This window comes from Meleagris gallopavo, chromosome 18, assembly GCF_905368555.1.
Source record: "Meleagris gallopavo chromosome 18, MGAL_WU_HG_1.1, whole genome shotgun sequence".
Lineage (NCBI taxonomy): Eukaryota > Metazoa > Chordata > Aves > Galliformes > Phasianidae > Meleagris > Meleagris gallopavo.
In genome coordinates, this window is record NC_139421.1 from 132,805 (window position 1) to 158,764 (window position 25,960).

Here is a 25,960-nt window from a genome sequence, read left to right on the forward strand (position 1 = left end):
TAAATAATTTGCCGATTTATTCATCGATTTTAGGGTGCCTACAATTGGGCTCACTGCGCTCCGAGTATTTCCCTATGGAGAAAAACGGGTGAAAATGGATCTTTTCCCACCATCCCCACCCCAAATCTGCTACTGCATCTGCAGGGGTGAAGGTCGTTGCAAGCAGCGCACGGATAGCCCCCAGAATTGGGATTTTAGCGGTCATTAAGTGGCAGACGGTGCAAAAAAAAAAAAAAGTTAATTGGGGTCAAAGCTCCGCCCGGGATTTGCTTTCGTGCGCGCAGCCCCATAGGCGGCACTGTCGGATCTGGGCTGGAGGAGCGAATTTCCCTCCTGCTGCTGCTGAGCGTAGCTGAAAGCGGAGCTCTTTGCTTTCGGTTCCTCCTTTTGCATCGCGTGTTCGGGTCCGGGAGCCGCTCAGGTGCTGATGCAGAAGTTCTTCCTCGGGTTTTGCAATGCGGGTTTGGTGCAAACCCAATTCCTGTGCGCGCTGCAGTGGGAGGAGCTGAGCCCGAAGTCCCCCAGGTATGCACAGAGACCATCGCCTTGCACCTGGAACCTGGATGGACAGATGGACAGATGGACACACAGACCCCAGGTTGGGGGAAGGAATCGCAGTGGTAAAATCAGACAAAAATGAATAATTAAATAGGAATCTCTTTTCCTGCACCACTTCTGCCGCTCAATTAATTTCTATGACTCGGTGCGAAGCGCCTTCCCTTCATCTCCTCACTCCATAAACCACCTCCAGAAATGCTCCCAAGCCCAGAAATCCTCCTTTCAGGGCTGGAGAAGCTTCAGCTTCCAAGACAAGGATGGGAACTCACGGGTGAGATGAAGGTGAGCGGCTCATCCATTCCCATGGATGCTCTTCACCTTCCCGTGAGAGGCCAACCCAGTGGGGGGAGCTGCCTTTGTGTCTCATTGTGAAGCTCTGGAAAAGAGGAGAGAGAGCAGATCATGGCGCTTTGGGACGTTCCCTGCATGCAGAACCCTTTCAACCAATAATCTCAGTGCTTGAAATTGCCCAATCCATCACTAAAGCTCATAGTCATTAAGGCAGAGCGGTGACTTCATAGCTTTATAGAAATACATCTCTTTTTTCCTTGGATTTTAAGGAGTAGACCCAACCTACCCTTAAGAAACCCATTATCCACCTCCTCATCCCAAAATCAGAAAGGAAACACTGAAAGAGCAGCCAAAGAGACCTGAAGTAGACAAAATACATTGGTGGCTCATTTGTGTGCCCCTCACCAAGTCTTCAGTGCTGTCAAACACAGCCAGCGAAGCACCAAGAGCAGAGCAGTTGTTCTGACTGGACGTCCAATTGCTCTCATCCTCAGAAAAGTAATAGCATTTTCCTCTGAATCCGACCCAGTCGAAGGGACACTGAGCACAGGGCTGGGGATGGGGCTGGAATGCTTGCACTGCCATGGACAGAGCAAAAGGGATGAGATCTGTGGGAACTGCACCTTCAAAACTGCAGGTTTTGAGGATTTTCACCCCAACAGTGCCTGAAGGTGGAGTTATTCATCGTTAATGGGAGAGAAAAGAGTTCTTTTGGTCCTACAGACCTCTTGGCTTGGTGAGACTCATGCCAGCATCTCTAACTGCTTGGACAACCAGCAGAGAAATGGCCCATTTTTCTCAAAAATAATCCAATTTTGTGCAAGGCCAGGTGCAAAGAAGCCACAGAGATGGGGTTGGTCCTCTGGAGGAAGGTTTTTCTGCCCACCGTGATGCCCTACGCTCATAAGGCACAGCCCTATGGTTGTGTATCCGGGGGGCACAGATCCCAATGTGGGACGCCCACAATGACCCAAAGGGTTTTCTTTGCTCTTTGGAGCCCTCGACACTCACCTGCAAAAGCAACAGCAGTGATGAGCAGCACTGTGAACACTGCTGCCATCGTGAGCTGGAAGGTAATGCACGCCCCATGGCTGGGACCTATGGGAGAAGAGACCTGCAGTGCATTGCTGGATCAACAACGCATCCCAGGTGTGAGCAGGAAACCCGAAAATGTTTATTTTCTCCCAAACAGTGCCTCAGTGAGGATTAATTACAATTAATTATAACAAAACCATCACAGGATCGCATCAGTAATAACAGAACTCTTTCAAAATCTGGCTGCTCACAGCAAAAAGTCCACCTGCTGCTCAACAACCAACAGAAAATTTCCCCTTGAGGGAAGTGCTAAAAGAAATGGGACTCATTTTCTTCCCTCCCACATCCCTCCCCCTTGTTCTCAAATTAGATGATTAATTAACAAAATAATAACAATAATACCAATAATAAACAGGTGTGTTTGGGTCATGGCTCTGCTGTTACCTTCCCTCCTGCTCCGTTCTGTGCCCAAAAAGTTGGGATATTCCCTCATTTCCTCCATTTTGTGGCTTCCACTTCACCTGCAAACCAAAACTTCCATCTATCAGCAACGCCTCAAAAGCAGAGACCCATAAGGATATATTTCTGGGTGCTAAAACTCATTGCAGCAACCCAAAGGAAATGCAATTCCTCCCTCTGTGGCAATGATTGTCCAAATGAGGACGGCAAGGAGGAGTCTCAGCATTGCCAGGGATTGGCAATGAGAGAGAACTGAAATTAAGTGCAATGTCACATAAGGAAAAAAAAAGCCTTCCCCATAAAAATAAACAACAAGAGCAGCCACATCAGCCCCAATTTGTGGGGAAAATCAGAGCTTTCCCCCATGCAGTCACAACACCACCCACCGCCACTCATTGCTACCACATGCAGTTAAATACACACCCCCTCTTGCAATGGAATTATCCCCCATGACTCAAAGCCAGGCTCAGCAAAAAGATACAACCCAAAACCCTCCAAAGCCCCCAAACCCATTGCCTGTGTCCGGCTGATGCTGAATGCAAAAAGAAATGTGATGCATGGTCACAAAATGGGCTTTTTCAGGGGGGATTTCCACGTGGATGCTGCAGGGCAGATGGGGAAGGGGTGAGGGGAGATGCCCACCAGCAGAGTTCCCATGCAGGACGCAGCAGTTTTGCTGCCAGCATCAGGAAGCAGCTTCCCCTCCTTTCCCTGCTGGGAAATCACTCCTTTATAATGCTTTTTAATGCTTCTCACCCACGTTTTGCTCAGCTCTTCCAGGTCAGAGCACACTTTGCATCCCCTCACGGATAACTTCTCCCTCCCTATGAACCAGTGGGACCTGCCTGCAAAGCAGCTGCTCAGCTTCCTTTTGCAGCCCTTATTCCTGCAGACCCCGTGCAGAACCACACACATCTCCATCCTTTCCTCCATCAGCAAGGGATGGAGTTGCCAAAAGGATGGGCACAACGAAAGTTGTGCAAAGGCAGAGGTGCCAAAGTATGGGGAGCAACGAATCTGTCCCCAGAAAGGTGTTCCCATGGGGTAATTAAGGAGGAGGATTGGAGATGAAGCTGTCCAACAAAGCAGATGATACAGCAATGAAACTATCCTGGAAAGTGGGGGAAAAAAGCGATTCTGGCAATGAAGATACGTAAAGGAGAAGGGCTTCTCGCTGTCTGGATGCAGTGGTTTTGGTTAACACTTTTTTTCTTCATAATGTTTGCACTTTTTTGCTTGCATGCTATGGTCAGGATGAGGCAGAGCCCTCACGGGGCCCTTTCACACCTTTTATTTTTAGCACACAGAAGCACAGCGGACATCTCAGCGTGGAAGAGAAGGGACAGCAAAGAAATTAAATGCATTAATTAATAGACAGCAGTAATTAGAAGTCAAATCCATCCCTTCCAGCACTCAAACTGCCGAGCCATCAGCTGGGGAGGAATCACCAAATATTGCCTTACTCTCCCCGCCACCCTGATTACCAGCCAATGCACTCTGGCCCCTAAAAAGTCTCCATTTGCGGTCTTTGATTTTTCCTGTTTTTTTAGGCTTTTATTATCAGTGATTTCTCAGTTTCTCACTGCTTTCCCCACAGCTCAGCGCCGCGTTGCTCCCAGCCATCGCTGAACCCGGAGGTGTTTCCATCCCTCAGAGAGCAGCAAAATGAGACATCGGCCATCGTGCACCAAAGGGAAAGGCTGTAGGGTACCTCTACCCATATTTGTTGGGTTTGTGTTTTGTTTTGTTGTCATTTAAAAGCAAAACCAAGACAACAAAGCCCAGCCAATGCCATTTCCTGGCAGTGGACGCAGGCGCAGGTGGGTTGGTGGCAAAGCAAGAAGTTGCTGCGGGACTTTGTCATTTTGGGGCCGTTCTCGTGAGCTTCTCAGCCATGGATGAGGAAATTATTTATGCTGATTTAAGGCAGCCTACAGGCAGTTTGTCTCCTGCCCAGCAGCAGCACGGTAAGGGATGCTCTGTGTGGTGGGTGCTCCTTGCAGGCTTGGTTTGGGGGCTTGTTGTTTATCTCTGTTCTCTGAGAAACACCAGAGATGTTGGTTGGGTTCTGAGTTGTTCCAGGCTTGTATAGGGGAGAAAAGGCAGGGATGGGGGGGAAGGAAGGTTGAGAATGAGCAGAGGTGTGATGGTTTTGAGCAAAAATCAGCCCAAATCGGGAAACCCAATGTGAGAAAATGGAAGACAGTGCATGAAATGGTGGCAGACGTATCCTGGATCCATGTGGCACCAGGGCTGCAGAGATCACAGCCCTCCCAGCCTCCAGCTGCCCGGTCTCGATTCACAAGGCCTGGAGCTGCTCAGCTTCCCCCCATGCTCTATGCGACCTGCAGGGCCTCCATCACCTCCAAAACCACACGTGGAGGTGATGTCCCAGTGCCCATCCGACCTCCAGTGGGAGCCCATCCCATGTGCTCTGCTGCTGTCACCCCTCTGTACCACCTCCTTCCCTGCTGGGAATCACTGGGAGAAACAGGGAAGGGTCTGGGGTCCCCAGAACTGGAGGAGAACAAGCAGCCATCAACTTCTGCTCGAACACAGCATGGGAATCAATGGGAGGGGTCTGGGGCCCCACATTGTGGAGGAAACAAAGCAGCCATCAACTTCTGTTACAGGTTGGTGGAGGGGCTCTGTCACACAGTAAATATTTTTTTGTAAATGGAAAAGTTTTTCAAAATGTCTGTTTTATATAAGTGTGGGCTTTTCCAGTGCCATGGGACTTCCAGAAGGTCGGTCTACTGGGGGTGCTGCTGCTGCTGTTGCTGCTCCTGGTGGGGCTCAGCGTGTGGGGTGAGTGACCAGATCCCAACCACATCCACTGCACAGGAAACCAAAGCTCTTCTGAGCAGAAAACACGTTCTTTCTGTCCAAAGTGAGGTTGGGGCTTTGCAATGGGGTTTGTGTGATCACTCAACAATCCCAAAGCAACACTCAATGAGAGGAATTCCCTTCTGCAAGAGACTCTCTGTTCTGAAACCAAGGGGGAGGCAGGGGGGGATAGAAGCAATATACATCATGTCCAATCATATTCAAAATGTGGTTTTAGATGGCTGAATTGATTGAAAGCAATCAGAACCAGAAAGGCTTTGCACAAGAGCTCAAGGATCCAACCCCAGCCCTGCGTGGTTTCCATGGGGTTGTCCCCATAGGGCCGCATCTCACCCCAGTTTGTGCCCAAAAGTCTTTCAGAAAACAACACCACCTCCAAGCATTGCCCAGCACTGCCCTGAGACCAACGGGACCAAGGGGATGGAGCTGAGTGGGAGCAGCTCCATTGAGCGATACTTCTGCCCATCCACACCAAAGAGCTCTGCAGGTAATGCCCTTCCCAAGGAAATCCTCCTGGGTGGGATTTCTCCCACCTGAAGATGCTCACGGCTCTTCTTCTCCAGCCCCTGCTGCCTGCCTGCTCTGTCCCCAGTTCTGGAGGCTTTTAGGGGACCGATGCTACAGGCTTTCCACGGGAAAGGGGGTCTGGATACAAGCTAAAAGGGAGTGTGAAAGTCTGCAGTCTCAGCTGGCGGTGCTCCAGAAGAAGGCCGAGAAGGTAATGATAGAGCAGAGAATGGAAGGGACCTGAAAAGGTGTGGGTTTGGTGGATTCTGTGGGAGAAAACTGCTGTGGAATGACTGGGTGGCAGAAGGAGGGTCAGTGGTTCTAAACCCAAATGGGGCTGAAGCGTCACTGTATGGATTGGGTCAGGATTAGGACCTCTATGGGTAGCTGTTGGCATGTGAGGGTCAGACACTTTGGGGCTGGGGTGGCACTTGGGTTGGGCACATTATGGATTGAGTTAAGGACATCAGGGTTCAGGTTAGGGGTGGGCACTTGGGGGTTGTGTCCCCCTCCCACCCTTCAGACAGGATGAAGGATGGAAGCAGAGCTCAGGTGGTCACACCAGTGCCACCATCTCGGGATTGAAGCCATTCCCACCCATTGAGCCACCTGCAGAGCCAGGCAGCATTCCAAGCACGGCTGCTGCCTGAGACCCATCTGCTGGGGGTCCAACCACACAGACTTGGCGGCTCTGCACCCCACGAGCCCCTTGCAGAAGGATTTTGCTGCCATTTCCCAGGACTTCCTCAAGGAGATTGCAGGTGCAGTGAATCAACCGCTGTGGATTGGGTTGGAAGTGTCCAAATATCAATGGAAATGGGTGGACAACTCCTCCTTCAACGCCGCAGAGTGAGTATTTCTGCAACCACTGCCTGCCTCCTTCAAGTCAGGTGTTTTGGGTGCAGACAGCCTTATTTTGTAGGTTTGGCAATCTTTCATTGGTGGAGAATCGCTGTGGGACCTTCAAGAACACAAAAGTGGAGGACGACGACTGTAGTGGTGAACACGAGTGGGTCTGCCAGAAAGAACCTTTACATCTCCATCCGTAATGTGTAGGAGACGGAGGGCAACGCAGCCCCTCTCCCTGATGTGTGCCCACCCACCCCAAAAGCCCCAGCCGTTGGGGTGAAGCTCTGCAATACGGCTCTGGAAGGAATTTGGGGTGTGCAGACCCCAGCACTGCCCAGGCATGTGGGGGGACATGGCTGTATGCACTCATGCAGTCAGCTCATAATCCTGTGTTTTTTGCTTCAATAAAAAATACTGGGTTGGTTGTTGAGCAGAACGCATCTGTTTGCCCCATTCCCACTCTGCTTCATTTCCCTTGTCTTCCTGCAATAGGAAATCCATCTTGGAGGGGATGGGGATGCAGCCAGGCTCACAGAGGTGACCCTGGGGCAGCAGTGCCAGATTTGGGGTGAGACCTACAGCGGTGACCACAGAATCACTCATTTCTCTGTTCTTGGTGTGGATGGGAGAGGGTTCAGCAGAAGCAGTCCCTTGGACTTCCAGAGTGCCGTCAGGGATGGATTTGACTTCTAATTACTGCTGTCTATTAATTAATGCATTTAATTTCTTTGCTGTCCCTTCTCTTCCACGCTGAGATGTCCGCTGTGCTTCTGTGTGCTAAAAATAAAAGGTGTGAAAGGGCCCCGTGAGGGCTCTGCCTCATCCTGACCATAGCATGCAAGCAAAAAAGTGCAAACATTATGAAGAAAAAAAGTGTTAACCAAAACCACTGCGTCCAGACAGCGAGAAGCTCTTCTTCTTTACATATCTTCATTGCCAGAATCGCTTTTTTCCCCCACTTTCCAGGATAGTTTCATTGCTGAATCATCTGCTTTGTTGGACAGCTTCATCTCCAATCCTCCTCCTTAATTACCCCATGGGAACACCTTTCTGGGGACAGATTCATTGCTCCCCATACTTTGGCACCTCTTCCTTTGCACATTTCAAGTTGTGCCCATCCCTTTGGCAACTCCATCCCTTGCTGATGGAGGAAAGGATGGAGATGTGTGTGGTTCTGCACGGGGTCTGCAGGAATAAGGGCTGCAAAAGGAAGCTGAGCAGCTGCTTTGCAGGCAGGTCCCACTGGTTCATAGGGAGGGAGAAGTTATCCGTGAGGGGATGCAAAGTGTGCTCTGACCTGGAAGAGTTGAGCAAAACGTGGGTGAGAAGCATTAAAAAGCATTATAAAGGAGTGATTTCCCAGCAGGGAAAGGAGGGGAAGCTGCTTCCTGATGCTGGCAGCAAAACTGCTGCATCCTGCATGGGAACTCTGCTGGTGGGCATCTCCCCTCGCCTCTTCCCCATCTGCCCTGCAGCATCCACGTGGCATGTTACCACCATATCATCCCCTGTGTGATCACAAGAACTTGGCTTGGAGCAGAGTAGGCTCCAGGGTGACCTCATTGTGAATGCACATGGGGAAAATAACATTGCTTCAAGTGCAAGAAGATTTTAGGATAAAATTGACCATTCAAATATGAATGGTTGCAAGCTGGGATCACACCCTATGAGTTCACCAAGTGTGGGAAGGGCTTTGGGTTCTCCCAGCTGCTCCAAGCTGTAATCCTGTGCCACCAGCCCTTAAGGATTGCTCAGTGAGAATTACTGGTCCCTGTAACCTGTGGGATACTGGAGAAATTGGGAAAAATGCTCATGCAGTGCAGCACCGCTTTCTCCTGTTCTATGGCAATGCTTCTCCTGCATCCATGTTCCTGGTGGATGCAGAGCCCCAAGTGGTGCACAGAGCTGCAATGGGATGTTGGTGTTCTGAATTCTCCAAACGTTTCTCCCATTGCCAAAGGGGTAAAGTTCCTCTGCTGGAATTACCACACCCTGGAGCCGGACAAAGATAGAAACTGGGCAAAGGTAGAAGCTGGGTGTAGCCACACGCTTCCTGCAGCTCAGGTGAGGGATTTCTGTCTCTGTGGGGCTCCTGGTAGGGGAAATCTTTGGGGGCTCACCTGCTCTGCCCCGCAGCCGGTGAGGAGCACTGGCACTGCCCAAGGCGGTGCTGGCTATGCTCATGGAACTCATGTTTGAATGACCCCATCCCCTCCTCCCCTGGTGGCTGTAACCCTCTGGGCTCCTCTCTTCTCCCACAGCTTCTTTCCTCCAATTCTCTCTGATCTTTTCCCCCATCTTCTTTCCAAATATTCATCCCCTTCTCCTCCATCATCTCCTTCTCCACCTCCTTCCACTACCTCCTTCCCCTATCTTTGTCTCTCATCTTTTACCAATTTTCTACTCATCGATATCCCCATCTCCTCTATCATCTTCTTCTACGTTTCCCTCCTCTCTCTCCTTTCCCCAACTCCTTCCCACCTCCCCTTCTCCAGCACAGATGCGCTTCTTATCGGGCTGCAATCACCACAGTTTTGCTTTCCAATGGAGGACCCTCCTGGCTCATCTCGTGGCTCTGCACCTCCTCCATCTGGGATCAGGTAGGGGTCCTGTGGGGCTGCTGTGCTGGCCACAGCTGTTGCTGTGGGGTGGGGGAGCGGCCATGGGGCAGGGAGGACCCAAGCCCAGCACCCAGACACACTTGGGTTTCACTTTCACTTCCGCTGTATCAATAAAGACGCCATTTTGGGTAGAATTTCTGTCTCTTCTCCACCTCCACCACACGCTGTCAGTGGGCTCCCACCCACACAAGTCCTTCCCCGCTCCCTCCTGCTCCCTCTCCAGTGCTGTTACATGGGATGGAGCACACACCAACTCACCCTGTGCCGCTCCATGCCCCCACATTCACACAGCCACCATCTCACCGTCTCTCCGTGCCCTTCTCATTGCCCAGCCCAGCTCACGGTGGTGGCACCGAGCCTCCCTGTCACTGCCGTCGTGGGACAGGACGTCGTGCTGCGCTGCCACTTGTGTCCTTGCAAGGATGCTTGGAGCTCAGACATCAGATGGGTCCAGCACCGGTCCTCTGGCCTTGTGCACCACTACCAAAATGGAGAGGACCTGGAGCAGATGGAGGAGTATAAAGGGAGGACAGAACTGCTCAGGAATGGTCTCTCTGATGGAAACCTGGATCTGCGCATCACTGCTGTGAGCTCCTCTGATAGTGGCTCATATATCTGCGCTGTGCAAGATGGTGATGGCTATGCAGAAGAGATGGTGAACCTAGAGGTGTCAGGTCAGTGGCTGGCGTGATGCCTCCAGGTGTAACTGGGTTTGCGTTTCCCACCTCATCCTCTGTCCATCCTCATCCTCATGTCCATGCATGGAGAGCAGAAGGACAGCAGCCTTTGAAAGAGGTTGGGGCTGAATTGTTCCAGGAGATGCTGGAGTTGGATTGAGCACACGGAGTGATTTGGGGATGGATCTGCATGGATGAGGTGGTTGGGTTGGGTTTCCATGATGGGTTTCTTCATGTCTCAGTGGCATCACTGCTCCCTTTGGTTGCTGCCCCTTCGGGTTCTGTGATCTCGAGAAGCGCGAGTCTTGCTTTTCCACATATGCCAATGGGAAAGGAACCCTTGTCCTGATGTTTTTTACAGATCCCTTTTCTGAGATTGTCCATCCCTGGAAGGTGGCTCTGGCTGTAGTCATCACACTTCTGCTTGGGTCATTTGTCATCATTGCTTTTCTCCATAGAAAGCAAGGTGAGCTGAGAGTGGAGGGGATGGAGCGCAGGGAGGTGTTGTGCAGGGACAGGGATGGTCGGGGTGATGCTGAGCTCTGCTCCTTGGAGGTACACAGGAGGAGGAAGGGAGATTTCTCCTGGGATTCCCAGTGGTCATTAATTAATGTTTGCCTTTTTTTTTTGGCAATGAAGGATGGGGAAAAGGAAAGGGGTGTGAGTGGGAAGATAGGAATGTGGCTGGATTGTGGGGCAGGTGGAAAGGTCTAGAATCTCAAGACGTTCCAAGAGACCAAGCTGCCCTGGTGACCACTTCTTCCTCTGCTTTGTTTTCCAGCGGCACAGATCAGAGAGCTGAGTGAGTCCTACCAGCCCCTTCCACCACCAAAATCCCTTTAACAGAACAAATAGAGGACTGCAGACTGGGTTTATGCGATGGTTTGGGGCCATGGGATGTGTTGGTGTTGTGGGATGTGTTGGGGCCATGGGATGTGTCGAACCTGATTGATCCACTTGCAAAACTCGTGCCCAATCCGTTTCCTTCCTATTGGTTTAATTCCTTCTTGGGATCAAAGTGGTCATTGGCCACTTCCCAGAACAAAGATTTGGGGTATAGGCATGGGAGCAGCCATGGGATGAGAAGGTGTCCCCTCTGACCATGCATTTTCTTTGCTTCTATTTTGCAGAGAGTAAAGATGCAAAGTTGGGTAAGTGTCCTTCCCCAAAGTGAGGGAATTCAAGGTCTCCCCATGGCATTAGCCATGGGATGAGCAGCTGTCCCCACTGACCATGCACTGCTCTGCTCTTTCTTTTCCAGATGAACAAGATGACATATTGTGTGAGTCTCTCTTCCCAGTTTTTTGTGTGTTTTTGTTTGTTTGGTTGGTTTTGTTTTTTTTTTTTAAATTACCAGTCTGTAGGAGCTGTAGGATGAGCTGTTCCTCTCATCACACTGCTTTTCCTTTGCAGATTCAAGTGCTGCAGGTCTGAGTAAGTCTCCCTGCCTACATGGAAGGAATTTGAGGTCTTTACATGGGATCACCATGGGATGATAATCTGACCCTTCCCATCATGCATTTTTTATTTGTTTCTTTTGCAGAGAAACTAGCTGAAAAACTGGGTGAGTCCTCCCTGCCAAATTAAATTTAAAAAAGTGGCTCTGCCTGTGTGAGTTATGTTGGAATAGTCCTCTCACCATGTGTTGCTTTTCTCATTCTTTTCCAGTTGAACAAATTCAAGTAGTGGGTGAGTCTTCTTCCCCAAACCCGATGAATATGGGGCTTTCCATGGATGGCAAGCTGTCCCAACTCATCATGCAATGCTTTTACTTTCTTTTTTGAAGAGAAGAAGCAATCAGACATACGTAAGTTGCAGTCACTGAAACAAGGAAATTTGGGGTCTTCCCCTGGGACTATGTTTGGGATGAAAAATTCCTTCTGACCATGCACTGCTTTTCTCTTTCTTTTACAGAGAAAATCTACAAAAATACGGGTGAGTCTTCCTTCCCAAATTAACAATGTTGGGGTCTTCCTGCATGAGCTGTGGGATGAGATGTTCCTCTCATCATGCATAATTTCTGCCTTTCCTTTGCAGATTTTGGTGTTGCAGATCTGAGTAAGTCTCCCTCCCTACAATGAAGGAATTTGGGGTCTTCCCATGAGATCAGCCATGGGATGATAACCTGACCCTTCTCATCATACATTGCTTATTTGTTTCTTCTGCAGAGCCACTAGCTGCAGAACTGGGTGAGTTCTCCCTCCTAAGCTGAAAAAAAAAACAACAATGGGGGTCTGCCTATGTGAGCTGTGAGATGAGATATTCCTCTCATCATGGTGTTGATTTTCTAGTTCTTTGCTAGTAAAACACCAAGAAAAGATGAGTGAGTCTCCCCTCCAAATTAAAACCATTGGAGTCTTCGTGTGGGAGCTGTGGGATGAGATGTTCTTCTCATTATGTGTTTCTTTTTCTTTTCTTTTCTAGAGAAACACTGTGAAAAGTTGGGTGAGTCTCTCCTCCCATATAAAAATGATGGGGTCCTCCTGTGTGAGCTGTGGGATGAGATGTTCTTCTCATTATGTGTTTCTTTTCTTTTCTAGAGAAACACTGCAAAAAGTTGGGTGAGTCTCCCCTCCCATATAAAAATGATGGGGTCTTCCTGTGTGAGCTGTATGATGAGATGTTGTTCTCATTGCACTTTGTTTTGGCTTTTCCTTTGCAGAGAGAGGGGGTGCAAAGTTGGGTGAGTCTCCTTTCTCAAAACAATGGGATTTGGAATCTTCCCATGGGATCAGCCGTGGGATGATAATCCGACCCTTCTCATCATGCATTTCTTATTTGTTTCTTTTGCAGAGAAATAAGATGCAGAACTGGGTGAGTGCCCCCTTCCACATTAAGAGAAAAAAAAGGGGTCTGCCTGTGTGAGCTGTGGGATGGGATGTTCCTCTCCTCATGCGTTGCTTTTCCCTTTCTTTTCCAGGGGAATGAACTGAAGAATTGGGTGAGACTTCTTCCTTGCACCAAAGGAACATTGAGTTTCCCTCAATGACAAGTTGTCCCGCCTCAGTATCTGCTGCTTTTCTCTTTCTTTCCAGAAGAATAATCTGAAGAATTGGATTGAGAGATGAACTGTGCCTCACAGTAACCACAGGAGTTAAGCTTACATGACTGTTGATTGCACAGCATACCAAAACCATGATAAATGGAAGCGAGCAAGGAAATCCACAGCAGGAACAAGAGGAGCCAGTGTTTGTATTGATTGAGAACACTGCACTTCACTCAGGTGAGCCAAAGCTGCCTGAGGAACTACTGAACTGAGGATGTGTGACCTCCAACTGAAATTTAATTGGAAGAAAGAAGCCATATAAGGGAAGAATACAGGAGGAAGATGAAGTGCCTGGAAAAGGGACGGGCATTTTGGAAATAGTGTAATCATGTGTCAGGGTTTGTGAAAATCTAATGAACACGTAAGGCTTTTGGAAATAGAAGCACGCATGCAGAAGGAAAGGTGGAAAACTGCTTTGGGAGTTAACACTGTTTGCTGTCACAATATAATAAAGGATACTTGCTGACGGTAATCGATTATTGATTGTTATCAATTACTGGGGGTTTGGTTCTACGGAACAGGCTGAGTCTTCATCCTGAAACCAAAGAAACGTGGGCTCCATTGGATAACAAGCTGACCTTTCTCACCATGCATGGCTTTCCCAGCAGAACAAGGCTCCCTCCAGGAAGCTAAAAAGAAAGAAAAAAACGTGACAAAAAATACACAAAAATAAAATAATAAAAAAACACACCAAACCCAAACTGCACCAAGTTACCTCCTCCCTGTGAAGCATCTCCCACCTTCTCCACAAAATCCTGCTCATCTCCAGAGCCCCACAAAAGAGGAAGATGGGCTGGGGTGGGGGGGTGTCACAGTGGCAAACATTTATTAATTTCTGCATTACTGGTTGATTATTTAAAAATTCTTACTGACCAAAGATCATCACACCTTGGGCATAGCTCAGAGCAAGCTCATGGAGTGCAGCCCGTGGCTTTGCCTGTGTTATGGCAATGATCCTGGGTCCATGTTCCTGGGTCCATGTTCCTGGTTGATGCAAAGCCCCAGGGTTGTGCAGAAAGCTGCAATCACATGTGTATAATGTTCTCCAACCTTTGACCATACTGGTCAAGAGCCAAGTTCTGCCTATTGCACTCTGGAATTGGACAAAGGTAGGAGAAGCTGAACATAGCTGTGTGCTTCCTGCAGCTCAGGTGAGCTATTTCTCTCTGTGGGGCTCCTTGTAGGGGAAATCGTTGGGGGCTCACCTGCTCTGCCCCACGGCCTGTGAGGAGCACTGGCACTGCCCAAGGTGGTGCTGGCTGTGCTCATGGAATCATGTTTGAATGACTTCGTCCTCCTCCTCCCCTGGTGGCTGTAACTCTCTGGGCCCCTCTCTTCTCCTAAAGTTTCTTCCCTTCATGATCTTTTTCCCTATCTTCTTTCCAAATATTCATGCCCATCTTCTCCATCATCTCCTTCTCCATCTCCTTCCAACACCTCCTTCCCCTATCTTCGTCCTCCATCTTTTACCAATTTTCTACCCATCCACATCCCTATCTCCTCCATCATCTTCTTCTCAGTCTCATTCCTCTCCGTCCTTTCCCCAACTCCTTGTCCCCTCCTCTTCTCAATCACAGATGAACCTCCTATTGGGCTGCAACCACCCCAGTTTCACCCTCCACTGGAGGACCCTCCTGGCTCATCTCGTGGCTCTGCACCTCCTCCATCTGGGATCAGGTAGGGGTCCTGTGGGGCTGCTGTGCCGGCCACAGCTGTTGCTGTGGGGTGGGGGAGCGGCCATGGGGCAGGAAGGACCCAAGCCCAGCACCCACACACACTTGGGTTTCACTTTTGCTTCCGCTGTATCAAGAAAGACGCCATTCTGGGTAGAATTTCTGTCTCTTCTCCACCTCCACCACACGCTGTCAGTGGGCTCCCACCCACACAAGTCCTTCCCCGCTCCCTCCTGCTCCCTCTCCAGTGCTGTTACATGGGATGGAGCACACACCAACTCACCCTGTGCCGCTCCATGCCCCCACATTCACACAGCCACCATCTCACCGTCTCTCCGTGCCCTTCTCATTGCCCAGCCCAGCTCACGGTGGTGGCACCGAGCCTCCCTGTCACTGCCGTCGTGGGACAGGACGTCGTGCTGCGCTGCCACTTGTGTCCTTGCAAGGATGCTTGGAACTCAGACATCAGATGGGTCCAGCACCGGTCTTCTGGCCTTGTGCACCACTACCAAAATGGAGTGGAACTGGAGCAGATGGAGGAGTATAAGGGGAGGACAGAACTGCTCAGGAATGGGCTCTCTGATGGAAACCTGGATCTGCGCATCACTGCTGTGAGCTCCTCTGATAGTGGCTCATACAGCTGTGCTGTGCAAGATGGTGATGGCTATGCAGAAGCTGTGGTGAACCTGGAGGTGTCAGGTCAGTAGCTGGGGTGATACCTCCAGCTGTTGATGGGTTTGTGTGTCCAATCTCACCTCTGTCCATCCTCATCCTCATGTCCATGCATGGAGAGCTGAAGGACAGCAGCCTTTGAAAGAGGTCGAGGCTGAATTGTTCCAGGAGATGCTGGAGTTGGAGTGGGTGCACAGTGTGATTTGGGGATGGATCTGCATGGATGAGGTGATTGGGTTGGGTTTCCGTGATGGGTTTCTTCATGTCTCAGTGGCAGTGGGCACAGGATGCTGAGCAGCTCCTCCACCTGTGCCAAGCTGGGCATGCTGCCATTGAGTGTCACTGCTCCCTGGTTGCTGCCCCTTCGGGTTCTGTGATCTCGAGAAGCGCAAGTCTTGCTTTTCCACATATGGCAATGGAAAAGGAACCTTGTCCTGATGTTTTTTCCAGATCCTTTTTCCCGAATCGTCCATCCCTGGAAGGTGGCTCTGGCTGTGGTCATCACAATTCTTCTTGGGTCATTTGTTGTCATCATTGTTTTTCTTCATAGAAAGCAAGGTGAGCTGAGAGCGGAGGGGATGGAGCGCAGGGAGATGCTGTGCAGGGACAGGGATGGTCGGGGTGGTGCTGAGCTCTGCTCCTTGGAGGTACGCAGGAGGAGGAAGGGAGATTTCTCCTGGGATTCCCCGCGCTTATTAAATAACTTTTACCTTTTGTTTTTGGGAATGAAGGAAGGGGAAAATGTAAAGGGGTGTGGGTGGAAAGATAGGAAAGTGGCTGGATCGTGGGGCAGGTGAAAAGGTCCAGACCCACTGGAGACGTCCCCACAAATCAAGTTGCCCGGCTGACCACCTCTTCCTCTGCTTTGTTTTCTAGTGGCGCTGAGCAGAGAGCTGAGTGAGTCCTTCCAGCCCCATCCACCACCAAAGTCCCTTTAATGGAACTGATAGAAGACTGCAGAGTGCTGGGTTTACGCTATGTGCTGGGACCATGGGATCTTTGAGGCCTTGGGATGAGTTGGGGTCATAGGATATAGTCGAGTCGTGGGATGTAATGGGGTCGTGCGGTATACTGATCCTGATTGATCCACTTGCAAAACTCCTGCTCGATCCATTTCTTCCTATTGGCTTAATTCCTTCTTGGGATCAAAGTGGTCATTGGCCACTTCCCAGAACTAAAAGATTTGGGGTCTAGGCATGAGAACAGCCATGGGATGAGAAGGTGTCCCCTCTGACCATGCATTTTCTTTGCTTCTATTTTGCAGAGAGAACAGATGCAATGTTGGGTAAGTCTCCTTCCCCCAGTCTGATGGAATTCAGGCTATCCCCATGGCATCAGCCATGAAATGAGCAGCTGTCCCCTCTGATCATGCACTGCTCTGCTCTTTCTTTTCCAGCGGAACAAGCTGCAGTATTGAGTGAGTCTCCCTTCCCAATTTTTTTTAAAAATCACCTGCCTATGGGAGCTGTGGGAAGAGATGTTCCTCTCATCACACACTGTTTCTGCTTTTCCTTTGCAGATTTTACTGCTGGAAGTCTGAGTAAGTCTTCTTCTCTACACTGATGAAATTTGGGGTCTTCCCATGGGATCAGCCATGGGATGATCATCTGACACTTCTCATCATGCATTGCTTATTTGTTTCTTTTGAAGAGAAACAAGCTGCGGAACTGGGTGAGTCCTCCTTCCCAAATTAAAAAAAGGGGTTTTGCCTGTGTGAGCTGTGGTATGAGATGACCCCCTCATCATGCATTGCTTTTCTCTTTCTTTTCCAGTTGAACAAACCAAAGAAGTGGGTGAGTCTTCTTCTCTGAACCAAAGGAATGTGGGGTTTCTGATAAGATGACAAGCTGTCCCAGACTATACTGCTTTGCTTTTTCTTTTTCTTTTTCTTTTTCTTTTTTGCAGAGAAAAAGAATTTAGTGCTGAGTAAGTTGCAGTCATTAATCTGAAGGAATTTGGGGTCTTCCAAGAGGCTGCATAAAGGATGAAAAATCCCCTCTGACCATGAACTGCTTTTGTCTTTATTTTACAGAGAAAAGTAGAGAAAATATAGGTGAGTCTCCCCTCCTTAATAAAACATGCTTGGGTCCTCCTGTAGGACCTGCAGGATGAGATGTTCCTCTCACCATGCATTGTTTCTGGGTTTTTTTTTTGTTTTTTTTTTTTTTTTTTCCCCCAGATTCAACTGCCAGAGATCTGAGTAAGTCTCCCTGCCTACACAGAAGGAATTTGGGGTCTTCCCATGGGATCAGCCATGGGATGATCATCTGACCCTTCTCATCATGCACTGCTGATTTGTTTCTTTTGAAGAGAAACAAGCTGCAGAACTGGGTGAGTCCACCCTCCCAAATTAAATAAAAGGGTTCTGCCTGCATGAGTAGTGGGACGAGATGTTCCTGTCACTGTGTGTTGCTTTTCCCTTTCTTTTCCAGAGAAAATAAAAGAAAAGATGTGTGAGTCTCCCCTCTGAAATTATAAATGCTGGGGTCTTCCTGTGGGAGCTGTGGGATATTCCTCTCATCACGCATTGTTTCTGCTTTTCCTTTGCAGTGACAGGGGATACCAAGTTGAGTGAGTCTCCCTCCCCAAATCAAAGAGATCTGGGGTCTTCCCATGGGATCAGCCATGGGATGATAATCTGATAATTCTCATTATGCATTGCTTATTTGTTTCTTTTACAGAGCAAATAGTTGCAAAACTGGGTGAGTCCTCCCTCCCAACTTGAAAAAAAAAAAGGGGGGGGTCTGCCTGCATGAGATGTGGGATCAGATATTCTTTTCATCATGCACTGCTTTTCACTTTCTTTTCCAGTGAAACAAACAAACAAATTGGGTGAGTCTTCTTCCCAGAACAAAAGCAATAAGGGGTTTCCCGTGGGATAGTAAGCTGTCCCACCTCAGCACGCCTTGTTTTTCTTTCTTTTCCAGAGGAACAAACTGAAAAATTGGGTGAGTCTTCTTCCCCCCAGAAAAGGAAGATGGGTTTCCCATGAGATGGTAAGCTCTCCCACCTCATCATGCTGTGCTTTTTCTTTCTTCTACAGTGAAAGAAAATGAAGAAGTGGGTGAGTTTTCTTCCCTGAACCAAAGGAATTTGGGGTTTCCCATGGGATGACAAGCGTCCCACCTCATCATGCAGTGCTTTTTCATTCGTTTTTGCAGAGAAACAGAATTCAGAGCTGAGTAAGTTGCAATAATAAAACTGAGGGAACAAGGGACAATATATGGGATGAAAAATCCCCTCTGACCATGCACTGCTTTTCTCTTTCTTTTCCAGAGAAAAACTGTGAAAAGATGGGTGAGTCTCCTCTACCAAAATGAAACACTGGGGTATTCCTGTGTGAGCTATGGGATGAGATGTTCCTCTCATCACACACTGTTTCTGCTTTTCCATGGCAGATTTTACTGCTGGAAGTCTGAGTAAGTCTTCTTCCCCACACTGACAAAATTTGGGGTCTTCCCATGGGATCAGCCATGGGATAATAACTTGAACCTTCTCATCATGCATTTCTTATTTGTTTCTTTTGCAGAGATATTAGCTGCAAAAATGGGTGAGTCCTCCCTCCCAAATTGAAAACAATGGGGTATGCCTGTGTGAGCTGTGGGATGAGATATTCCTCTCATCACACACTGTTTCTGCTTTTCCATGGCAGATTTTACTGCTGGAAGTCTGAGTAAGTCTTCTTCCCTACACTGACAAAATTTGGGGTCTTCCCATGGGATCAGCCATGGGATGATAACTTGAACCTCTCATGATGTTCCTCTCATTGTGTGCTGTTTTTCTCTTCCTTTCCCAGTGAAACAAACTGAAGCAGTGCGTGAGTGTTCCTCCCCAAACCCAAGGATGATGGGGTTTCCCAAGGGATGACAAGCTGTCTCACCTCATCACGTGTTACTTTCTCTTTCTTTATTTTGCAGAGAATCAGAATTCAGAGCTGAGTAAGTTGCAGTCACTAACCTGAGGGAATGTGGGGTCCTTACAAGGGACTGCGTATGGGATGAAAAATCCCCTCTGATCATGCACTGCTTTTCTCTTTCTATTCCAGAGAAAGAGTGTGAAGAGATGGGTGAGAATCTCCTCCCAAATTAAAAACGTTGGGGTCTTCCTGTGGGAGATCCAGGATGAGGTGTTTCTCTCATCATGCGTTGATTTTCTCTTTCAATTCCAGGGGAACAAACTGAAGCATTGGGTGAGTCCTCTTCCCCAAGCCCAAGGAAGATGGGACTTCCTATGGGATGACAAGCTGTCCCACCTCATCATGCTTTGCCTTTCTCTTTCTAGTGGTAGAAACTGAAGAATCGGGTGAGTCTTCCCCAAATCAAAGGAATGTGGGGTTTCCCATGGGATGACAAGCTGTCCCACCCCAGCATCCGTTGCCTTTTCTTTCTTTTCCAGGAAAACCATCTGAAGAAAAGGATTGAGAGATGAACTGCGCCTTACAGTAACCACAGGAGTTAAGTTGCGTAGACCACTAATTGCACAGGATACAAAAAACAAGATAACTCAAAAGTGAGCAAGGATATCCACAGCAGGAACAAGAGGAACCAGTGTTTGTATTGAGTGAGAACACTGCAGCTCTGTGAGCCAAAGCTTCCTGAGGGACCACCACACTGAAGATGCATGACCTCTAACTGCCATACAGTTGAAAGAAACCATAGGAAGGAAAAAACATGGGTGGAAGACAGAGACCCTGGAAAAGAGATGGACATTTTGGGAAATAGTATGACTATGTATCAGGGTTTGTGGAAATCGAATGAGTATGTAATGTTTTTGGAAATATAAACATACACACAGAAGGAGAGGTAGAAAACTGCTTTGGGTGTTAACACCATACCCTCTTGTAATATAATAAAGCACATCTGCTGATGGTAATCAATCATTGATTGTTATCAGTTGTTGGGGCGTTGGTTCCATGGAACAGGCTGAGTCCTCATCCATGTTCCACCAAAGCAGTGTGGGCTCTACCAGATAACAAGCTGAACCTTCTCACCATGTGTGGCTTTCCCAGCAGAACAAGGCTCCCTCCAGGAAGCTCAGAAGGAAGAAAACACGTCAATAGACAAAAAATTCACAAAAACAAGAACATAAAAAAACATACAAAATCCAAACTGCACCAAGTTACCCCCTCCTGGCGAAGCATCTCCCACCTCTCCACAAAGCTCTGCTCATCCCCAGAGCCTCCCAGAAGAGGAAGATGGGCTGCAGGGGGTCACAGGGGCAAACATTTATTAATTCCTGCATTAATGGTTGATTGCTTAACAATCCCTACTGAGCAAAGAAACTATCACACCTCGGGCATAGCTCAGAGCAAGATCATGGATTGCAGCCCGCAGCTTTCCCCTGTGCCATGGCAATGCTTCTCCTGCGTCCATGATCCTGGTGGATGCAGAGCCCCAGGGCTGTGCAGGAAGCTGCAATGAGATGTGTTTAATGTTCCTCAACCTTTGACCATATTGATCCATGGCCAAGTTCTGCCCACTGCACCCTGGAGCTGGGCAAAGGTAGGAGACGCTGAACATAGCCGTGTGCTTCCTGCAGCTAAGGTGAGCTATTTCTGTCTCTGCAGGGCAGAGAAGCAGAGCATAGCCACGCACTTCCTGCAGCTTAGGTGAGCTATTTCTCTCTGTGGGGCACCCTGCAGGGGAAATCCTTGGGGGCTCACCTGCTCTGCCCCAAAGCCTGTGAGGAGCACTGCCACTGCCCAAGGCAGTGCTGGCTGTGCTCATGGAACTCATGTTTGACTGACCCCATACCCTCCTCCCCTGGTGGCTGTAACCCTCTGGGCCCCTCTCTTCTCTTTCAGCTCCTTCCTGCATATTCCTCCTGAACTTTTTCCCCATCTTTGTTCCAAATCTTCTTCCCCATCTTCTCCAACTCCTTCTCCTTCTCTACCTCTTTCCCCTGTCTTTTTCTCTCAACTATTACTCATTGTTTACATATCTTCCGCATCTCCTTCTCAGCCTCCCCTCTCTCTCCTTTCCTCAACTCCTTCCCACCTCCCCTTCTCCAGCACAGATGTGCTTCTTATCGGGCTGCAACCACCCCAGTTTTGCTTTCCAATGGAGGACCCTCCTAGCTCATCTTGTGGCTCTGCACCTCCTCCATCTGGGATCAGGTAGGGGTCCTGTGGGGCTGCTGTGCCGGCCAGAGCTGTTGCTGTTGGGTGGGGGAGTGGCCATGGGGCAGGGAGGACCCAAGCCCAGCACCCACACACACTTGGGTTTCACTTTCACTTTGGGTTATTCCATGAAATGAGTGATTTTGGGTAGAATTTCTGTCTTTTCTCCACCTCCACCACACGCTGTCAGTGGGCTCCCACCCACACAAGTCCTTCCCCGCTCCCTCCTGCTCCCTCTCCAGTGCTGTTACATGGGATGGAGCACACACCAACTCACCCTGTGCCGCTCCATGCCCCCACTTTCACACAGCCACCATCTCACCGTCTCTCCGTGCCCTTCTCATTGCCCAGCCCAGCTCAGGGTGGTGGCACCGAGCCTCCGGGTCACTGCCATCGTGGGACAGGACGTCGTGCTGCGCTGCCACTTGTCCGCTTGCAAGGATGCTCGGAGCTCAGACATCAGATGGATCCAGCACCGGTCCTCTGGTTTTGTGCACCACTACCAAAATGGAGAGGACTTGGAGCAGATGGAGGAGTATAAGGGGAGGACAGAACTGCTCAGGAATGGGCTCTCTGATGGAAACCTGGATCTGCGCATCACTGCTGTGAGCTCCTCTGATAGTGGCTCATACAGCTGTGCTGTGCAAGATGGTGATGGCTATGCAGAAGCTGTGGTGAACCTGGAGGTGTCAGGTCTGTGGCTGGGGTGATGCCTCCAGCTGTTGATGGGTTTGTGTGTCCAATCTCACCTCTGTCCATCCTCATCCTCATGTCCATGCATGGAGAGCTGAAGGACAGCAGCCTTTGAAAGCGATCGAGGCTGAATTGTTCCAGGAGATGCTGGAGTTGGATTGAGCACACGGAGTGATTTGGGGATGGATCTGCATGAATGAGGTGGTTGGGTTGGGTTTCTGTGATTTGTTTCTTCATGTCTCAGTGGCACCACTGCTCCCTTTGGTTGCTGCCCCTTCGGGTTCTGTGATCTCAAGAAGCACGAGTCTTGCTTTTCCACATATGCCAATGGGAAAGGAACCCTTGTCCTGATGTTTTTTACAGATCCCTTTTCTGAGATTGTCCATCCCTGGAAGGTGGCTCTGGCTGTAGTCATCACACTTCTGCTTGGGTCATTTGTCATCATTGCTTTTCTCCATAGAAAGCAAGGTGAGCTGAGAGTGGAGGGGATGGAGCGCAGGGAGGTGTTGTGCAGGGACAGGGATGGTCGGGGTGATGCTGAGCTCTGCTCCTTGGAGGTACACAGGAGGAGGAAGGGAGATTTCTCCTGGGATTCCCAGTGGTCATTAATTAATGTTTGCCTTTTTTTTTGGCAATGAAGGATGGGGAAAAGGAAAGGGGTGTGAGTGGGAAGATAGGAAAGTGGCTGGATTGTGGGGCAGGTGGAAAGGTCTAGAATCTCAAGATGTTCCAAGAGACCAAGCTGCCCTGGTGACCACTTCTTCGTCCGCTCTGTTTTCCAGCGGCACAGATAAGAGAGCTGAGTGAGTCCTTCCAGCCCCTTCCACCATCAAAATCTCCTTAACAGAACCAATAGAAGATTGCAGACCGGGTTTATGTGATGTGTTGGTGTTTTGGGATGTATTGGGACCTTGAGATGTGTCTATCCTGATCGATTCACATGCAAAACTCTTGCATCAGTTTCCTTTATATTGGCTTAATTCCTTCTTGAGACTAAAGTGATAATTTGCCACTTCCCAGAACAAAGATTTGGGGTATTGGCATGGGAGCAGCCATGGGATGAGAAGGTCCTCTGACCACGCGTTTCTTTTCCTTCTATTTTCCAGAAAGAAAATATGCAGAGTTAGGTAAGTCTCCTTCCCCAAAGTGAGGAATTCAGGTCTCCCCATGGCATCAGCCCTGGGATGAGCCGCTGTCCCCTCTGACCATGCACTGCTCTGATCTTTCTTTTCCAGCTAAACTAGTTTCTCTTCCCATTACTTTTTTTTTTTTTTTTTTAATTGTTTTGGGAGCTGTGCAATGAGGTGTTCCTTCATAATGCATTATTTCTGCTTTTCCTTTGCAGAGAGAAGCGATGCAAAGTTGGGTGAGTCTCCCTCCTTAAACCAAAGAGATTTGGGGCCCTCCCATAGGTTCAGCCATGGGATGATAATCTGCTCCTTCTCAATATGCATTTTGTATTTCTTTCTTTTGCAGAGAAACTAGCTGGAAAATTGGGTGAGTGCTCCTTCCCAAATTAAATTAAAAATGGGCTCTGCCTGTGTGAGCTGTGGGATGAGATGTTCCTCTCATCACGGATTGCTTTCTTCACTCCTTTCCAGAGCAACAAACCGAAGCAGTGGGTGAGTCTTCTTCCCCAAACCAAAGGAAGCTGGTGTTTCCCATGGGATGAGAAACTGTCCCATTTTTTTTTTTTTTTTTTTTTTAAATGTTTTGGGAGCTGTGCAATGAGGTGTTCCTTCATAATGCATTATTTCTGCTTTTCCTTTGCAGAGAGAAGCGATGCAAAGTTGGGTGAGTTTCCCTCCTCAAACCAAGGAGATAGGGGGTCTTCCCATAGGTTCAGCCATGGGATGACAGATAATCTGACCCTTCTCATCATGCATTTCAATTTTGTTTCATTGCAGAGACACTAGCTGAAAACCTGAGTAAGTCCTCCCTCCAAAATTAAATAAAAAAAAAAGGGGGTCTTCCTTTGGGAGCTGTGGGATGAGATGTTTCTCTCATCATATACTGTTTCTGCTTTTCCTTTACAGAAAGAATTGGTGTAAATTTGGGTGAGTTTCCCTCCTCACACCAAAGACATTCGGGGTTTTCCCATGGGATGAGCCATGGGATGATAATCTGATCCTTCTCAATATGCATTTTGTATTTGTTTCTTTTGCAGAGAAACTAGCTGGAAAATTGGGTGAGTGCTCCTTCCCAAATTAAATTAAAAATGGGCTCTGCCTGTGTGAGCTGTGGGATGAGATGTTTCTCTCATCACTGATTGCTTTCTTTACTCCTTTCCAGAGCAACAAACCAAAGCAGTGGGTGAGTCTTCTTCCCCAAATCAATGGAAGCTGGTATTTCCCATGGGATGAGAAACTGTCTCTCTCTTTTTTTTTTTTTTTTTTTTTTTTTTTGTGTGTGTAGAGAAAGGCAATTCCCGGTGGAGTAAGCCACAGTCGTTAAATCCAAGGGAATCTGAGGTCATCCTAAAGGACTATGGATGGCATGAAAAATCCCTTCACACGTACTTCTCTCCTACTACTAACCCAGAGAAACGCCACAAAGCAATGGGTGAATTTCTCCTCCCATATTGAAAATGTTGGGATCTTCCAGTGGAAGATGTAGGATGAGCTGTTCCTCTCATCATGCACTGTTTCTGCTTTTCCTTTGTAGAGAGATCAGATTTAAAGCATCCTCAGTATCCAAAGGTAGAGGTGCGAGCATACATGGGACTGCGTGGAACATCTGACCTAGAAAAACAATCTGAAGAATTGGACTGAGATATTAAATGCACCTGGCAATAACCACAGGTGTTAAACTTTGTAGTCTCCTCTGTTTTCCTCTCCTCTCCCTGTGATTGCACAGGATACCAAAACTGTGATAACTAAAAGCAAGCGTGGAGATCCAAAGCAGGAATGAGACAAGCCAGTATTGAGTGAGAACACTGCATTTCTGTGAGCCAAAGCTGCCTGAGGGGCCACTGAACAGAAGATGCATGACCTCAAAATGCAGTACAGCTGGAAGAAACAAACCATATAAGGGAAGAAAATGGGTGGAGACGGAGATCCTGGAAAGATATGGACATTTTGGGAAACGGTACGACCATGTATCAGGGTTTGTGGAATTCTAATAAATATGTAATGCCTTCGAAAATATAAATACGCATGCAGAAGCAGAGGTAGAGAACTGGTTTGGGTGTTAACACTGTTCTCTTTTGTAATATAATAAAGGATACCTGCTGATGGTTATCAGTTCTTGATTGTTATCAGTTATTGGGGGTTTGGTTCCACGGAACAGGCTGAGCCTTCATCCTGGAACCAAAGCAATGTGGGCTCTATCGGATAACGAGCCGACCCTTCTCACCATGTGCTGCTTTCCCAGCAGAACAAGGCTCCCTCCAGGAAGCTAAAAAGTAAGAAAACACATTAACAGACAAAAAAATACACAAAAACAGGAAAAAAAAATTTAAAAAAAATACAATTAGAGTAACGATAATAACATTAAAAATCCATACTAACCTTTCTCAAGGGAAAAGCACCAACGACAGCCCTCTGTGTCCCATCGCAGTGCTATGAGAGCAGCCCTGCATTTCAGAGCTGACCCCGTGAGCCCCACAGCGGGGGGGGACCCTCCTCCACAACGACCCCCATTACTCACACGGGATGCCCAAAGAAACAACAAGAGCCCTAAAGGTTCCTCCTGGTGCTGCAGCCGCCTGCGTTCCTCATTCCACCCCATTAAACCAAGAGCAGCTCATCGCCCCGACGGCAGCAGCTGAACGAGCTTGGAGCCTAAAATGGCCCCAGCTCCTCACACCGCCCACCGTCCCGCCCCCAATGGGGGCGAGGCCAAGGAGAGGGGTTGGAAAAACCCTTTAACATCAACACCCACCGGACCCACACCCACCCACGTTTACACCGCGC

The 25,960-nt window shown here is 48.7% G+C and overlaps 5 protein-coding genes across 28 annotated transcripts; 4 read left to right on the forward strand and 1 right to left on the reverse strand.

The window, feature by feature from the left end:
- LOC100538559 (C-type lectin domain family 2 member B) lies at positions 1-25,884 on the reverse strand. 9 transcript variants are annotated; one of them, XM_085239068.1, is made up of 7 exons: positions 14,847-14,985; positions 13,469-13,519; positions 2,329-2,405; positions 1,861-1,947; positions 1,255-1,427; positions 828-934; positions 1-559 (listed from the first exon to the last, which is right to left on the reverse strand). In XM_085239068.1, the coding sequence occupies exons 3-7, from the start codon at positions 2,384-2,386 to the stop codon at positions 418-420; spliced, it is 567 nt and encodes a 188-aa protein (XP_085095194.1). In that variant the 5' UTR covers positions 2,387-2,405; positions 13,469-13,519; positions 14,847-14,985; the 3' UTR covers positions 1-417. The 9 variants fall into 9 exon arrangements, 4 of the variants coding, with proteins under 4 accessions (XP_085095194.1, XP_085095195.1, XP_085095193.1 ...); XM_085239069.1 differs by lacking the exons at positions 13,469-13,519; positions 14,847-14,985 and adding an exon at positions 21,676-21,734; XM_085239067.1 differs by lacking the exons at positions 13,469-13,519; positions 14,847-14,985 and adding an exon at positions 9,471-9,594.
- On the forward strand, positions 4,082-6,969 carry LOC100538406 (killer cell lectin-like receptor subfamily B member 1F). Its single transcript, XM_003214211.5, has 6 exons — positions 4,082-4,310; positions 5,071-5,151; positions 5,543-5,677; positions 5,754-5,908; positions 6,437-6,546; positions 6,620-6,969. Exons 1-6 carry the CDS (start codon positions 4,238-4,240, stop codon positions 6,744-6,746), a joined length of 681 nt encoding a protein of 226 aa, XP_003214259.2. The 5' UTR covers positions 4,082-4,237; the 3' UTR covers positions 6,747-6,969.
- Positions 9,013-13,362, forward strand: LOC104913623 (myelin-oligodendrocyte glycoprotein). 4 transcript variants are annotated; one of them, XR_014887158.1, is made up of 20 exons: positions 9,013-9,146; positions 9,500-9,841; positions 10,206-10,310; positions 10,626-10,646; positions 10,975-10,995; positions 11,106-11,126; positions 11,258-11,278; positions 11,388-11,408; positions 11,513-11,533; positions 11,631-11,651; positions 11,759-11,779; positions 11,882-11,902; positions 12,013-12,033; positions 12,136-12,167; positions 12,269-12,289; positions 12,385-12,405; positions 12,507-12,527; positions 12,638-12,658; positions 12,765-12,785; positions 12,880-13,362. XR_014887158.1 is itself a non-coding variant. In XM_031556086.2 (19 exons), exons 1-17 carry the CDS (start codon positions 9,047-9,049, stop codon positions 12,643-12,645), a joined length of 828 nt encoding a protein of 275 aa, XP_031411946.2. In that variant the 5' UTR covers positions 9,013-9,046; the 3' UTR covers positions 12,646-12,658; positions 12,765-12,785; positions 12,880-13,362. The 4 variants fall into 4 exon arrangements, 2 of the variants coding, with proteins under 2 accessions (XP_031411946.2, XP_085095177.1); XR_014887157.1 differs by having other exon boundaries at positions 12,765-13,362; XM_031556086.2 differs by lacking the exon at positions 12,136-12,167.
- LOC109370405 (uncharacterized) lies at positions 13,958-20,111 on the forward strand. Of its 11 annotated transcripts, none has more exons than XR_014887151.1 (31): positions 13,994-14,041; positions 14,237-14,567; positions 14,921-15,262; positions 15,686-15,793; positions 16,112-16,132; positions 16,500-16,520; positions 16,632-16,652; positions 16,755-16,775; positions 16,886-16,906; positions 17,008-17,028; positions 17,141-17,161; positions 17,268-17,288; positions 17,415-17,435; positions 17,546-17,566; positions 17,668-17,688; positions 17,786-17,806; positions 17,917-17,937; positions 18,047-18,067; positions 18,163-18,183; positions 18,279-18,299; positions 18,397-18,417; positions 18,512-18,532; positions 18,634-18,654; positions 18,765-18,785; positions 18,888-18,908; positions 19,032-19,048; positions 19,153-19,173; positions 19,281-19,301; positions 19,404-19,424; positions 19,517-19,537; positions 19,631-20,111. XR_014887151.1 is itself a non-coding variant. In XM_085239021.1 (31 exons), exons 2-31 carry the CDS (start codon positions 14,249-14,251, stop codon positions 19,654-19,656), a joined length of 1,341 nt encoding a protein of 446 aa, XP_085095147.1. In that variant the 5' UTR covers positions 13,994-14,041; positions 14,237-14,248; the 3' UTR covers positions 19,657-20,111. The 11 variants fall into 11 exon arrangements, 7 of the variants coding, with proteins under 7 accessions (XP_085095153.1, XP_085095147.1, XP_085095146.1 ...); XM_085239021.1 differs by having other exon boundaries at positions 19,032-19,052; XM_085239027.1 differs by having other exon boundaries at positions 13,958-14,041; positions 14,468-14,567; positions 19,032-19,052; positions 19,517-20,111.
- On the forward strand, positions 21,217-25,285 carry LOC104915522 (myelin-oligodendrocyte glycoprotein-like). Of its 3 annotated transcripts, XM_085239047.1 has the most exons (15): positions 21,217-21,350; positions 21,705-22,046; positions 22,410-22,514; positions 22,829-22,849; positions 23,153-23,173; positions 23,392-23,412; positions 23,523-23,543; positions 23,648-23,668; positions 23,820-23,840; positions 23,954-23,974; positions 24,083-24,103; positions 24,214-24,234; positions 24,339-24,359; positions 24,462-24,608; positions 24,711-25,285. In XM_085239047.1, the coding sequence occupies exons 1-15, from the start codon at positions 21,251-21,253 to the stop codon at positions 24,815-24,817; spliced, it is 1,011 nt and encodes a 336-aa protein (XP_085095173.1). In that variant the 5' UTR covers positions 21,217-21,250; the 3' UTR covers positions 24,818-25,285. The 3 variants fall into 3 exon arrangements, with proteins under 3 accessions (XP_085095173.1, XP_085095174.1, XP_085095175.1); XM_085239048.1 differs by lacking the exon at positions 22,829-22,849; XM_085239049.1 differs by lacking the exons at positions 23,523-23,543; positions 23,648-23,668; positions 23,820-23,840.
- Positions 25,885-25,960: the final 76 nt, after the last annotated feature.

Coding starts and splice junctions, on each gene's coding strand:
- LOC100538559 (XM_085239069.1), bottom strand. CDS start 2,386: ATGGAGGAAATGAGGGAATATCCCAACTTTTTGGGCACAGAACGGAGC. Junction 1,428..1,860: donor CACTGCTGTTGCTTTTGCAG/GTGAGTGTCGAG, acceptor TGTCCATGGCAG/TGCAAGCATTCCAGCCCCAT. Junction 560..827: donor CGCTCACCTTCATCTCACCC/GTGAGTTCCCAT, acceptor CTGTCCATCCAG/GTTCCAGGTGCAAGGCGATG.
- LOC109370405 (XM_085239020.1), top strand. CDS start 14,249: ATGATCTTTTTCCCTATCTTCTTTCCAAATATTCATGCCCATCTTCTC. Junction 16,907..17,007: donor GAAACAAGCTGCGGAACTGG/GTGAGTCCTCCT, acceptor TTTCTTTTCCAG/TTGAACAAACCAAAGAAGTG. Junction 17,689..17,785: donor GAAAATAAAAGAAAAGATGT/GTGAGTCTCCCC, acceptor TTTCCTTTGCAG/TGACAGGGGATACCAAGTTG.
- LOC100538406 (XM_003214211.5), top strand. CDS start 4,238: ATGGATGAGGAAATTATTTATGCTGATTTAAGGCAGCCTACAGGCAGT. Junction 5,152..5,542: donor GGTGGGGCTCAGCGTGTGGG/GTGAGTGACCAG, acceptor TGTGCCCAAAAG/TCTTTCAGAAAACAACACCA. Junction 5,909..6,436: donor TCCAGAAGAAGGCCGAGAAG/GTAATGATAGAG, acceptor GCCATTTCCCAG/GACTTCCTCAAGGAGATTGC.
- LOC104915522 (XM_085239047.1), top strand. CDS start 21,251: ATGTGCTTCTTATCGGGCTGCAACCACCCCAGTTTTGCTTTCCAATGG. Junction 23,413..23,522: donor GAGAAGCGATGCAAAGTTGG/GTGAGTCTCCCT, acceptor TTTCTTTTGCAG/AGAAACTAGCTGGAAAATTG. Junction 24,360..24,461: donor GCAACAAACCAAAGCAGTGG/GTGAGTCTTCTT, acceptor TTGTGTGTGTAG/AGAAAGGCAATTCCCGGTGG.
- LOC104913623 (XM_085239051.1), top strand. CDS start 9,047: ATGCGCTTCTTATCGGGCTGCAATCACCACAGTTTTGCTTTCCAATGG. Junction 10,311..10,625: donor TTTTCTCCATAGAAAGCAAG/GTGAGCTGAGAG, acceptor TTTGTTTTCCAG/CGGCACAGATCAGAGAGCTG. Junction 12,290..12,384: donor GAAACACTGTGAAAAGTTGG/GTGAGTCTCTCC, acceptor TTTCTTTTCTAG/AGAAACACTGCAAAAAGTTG.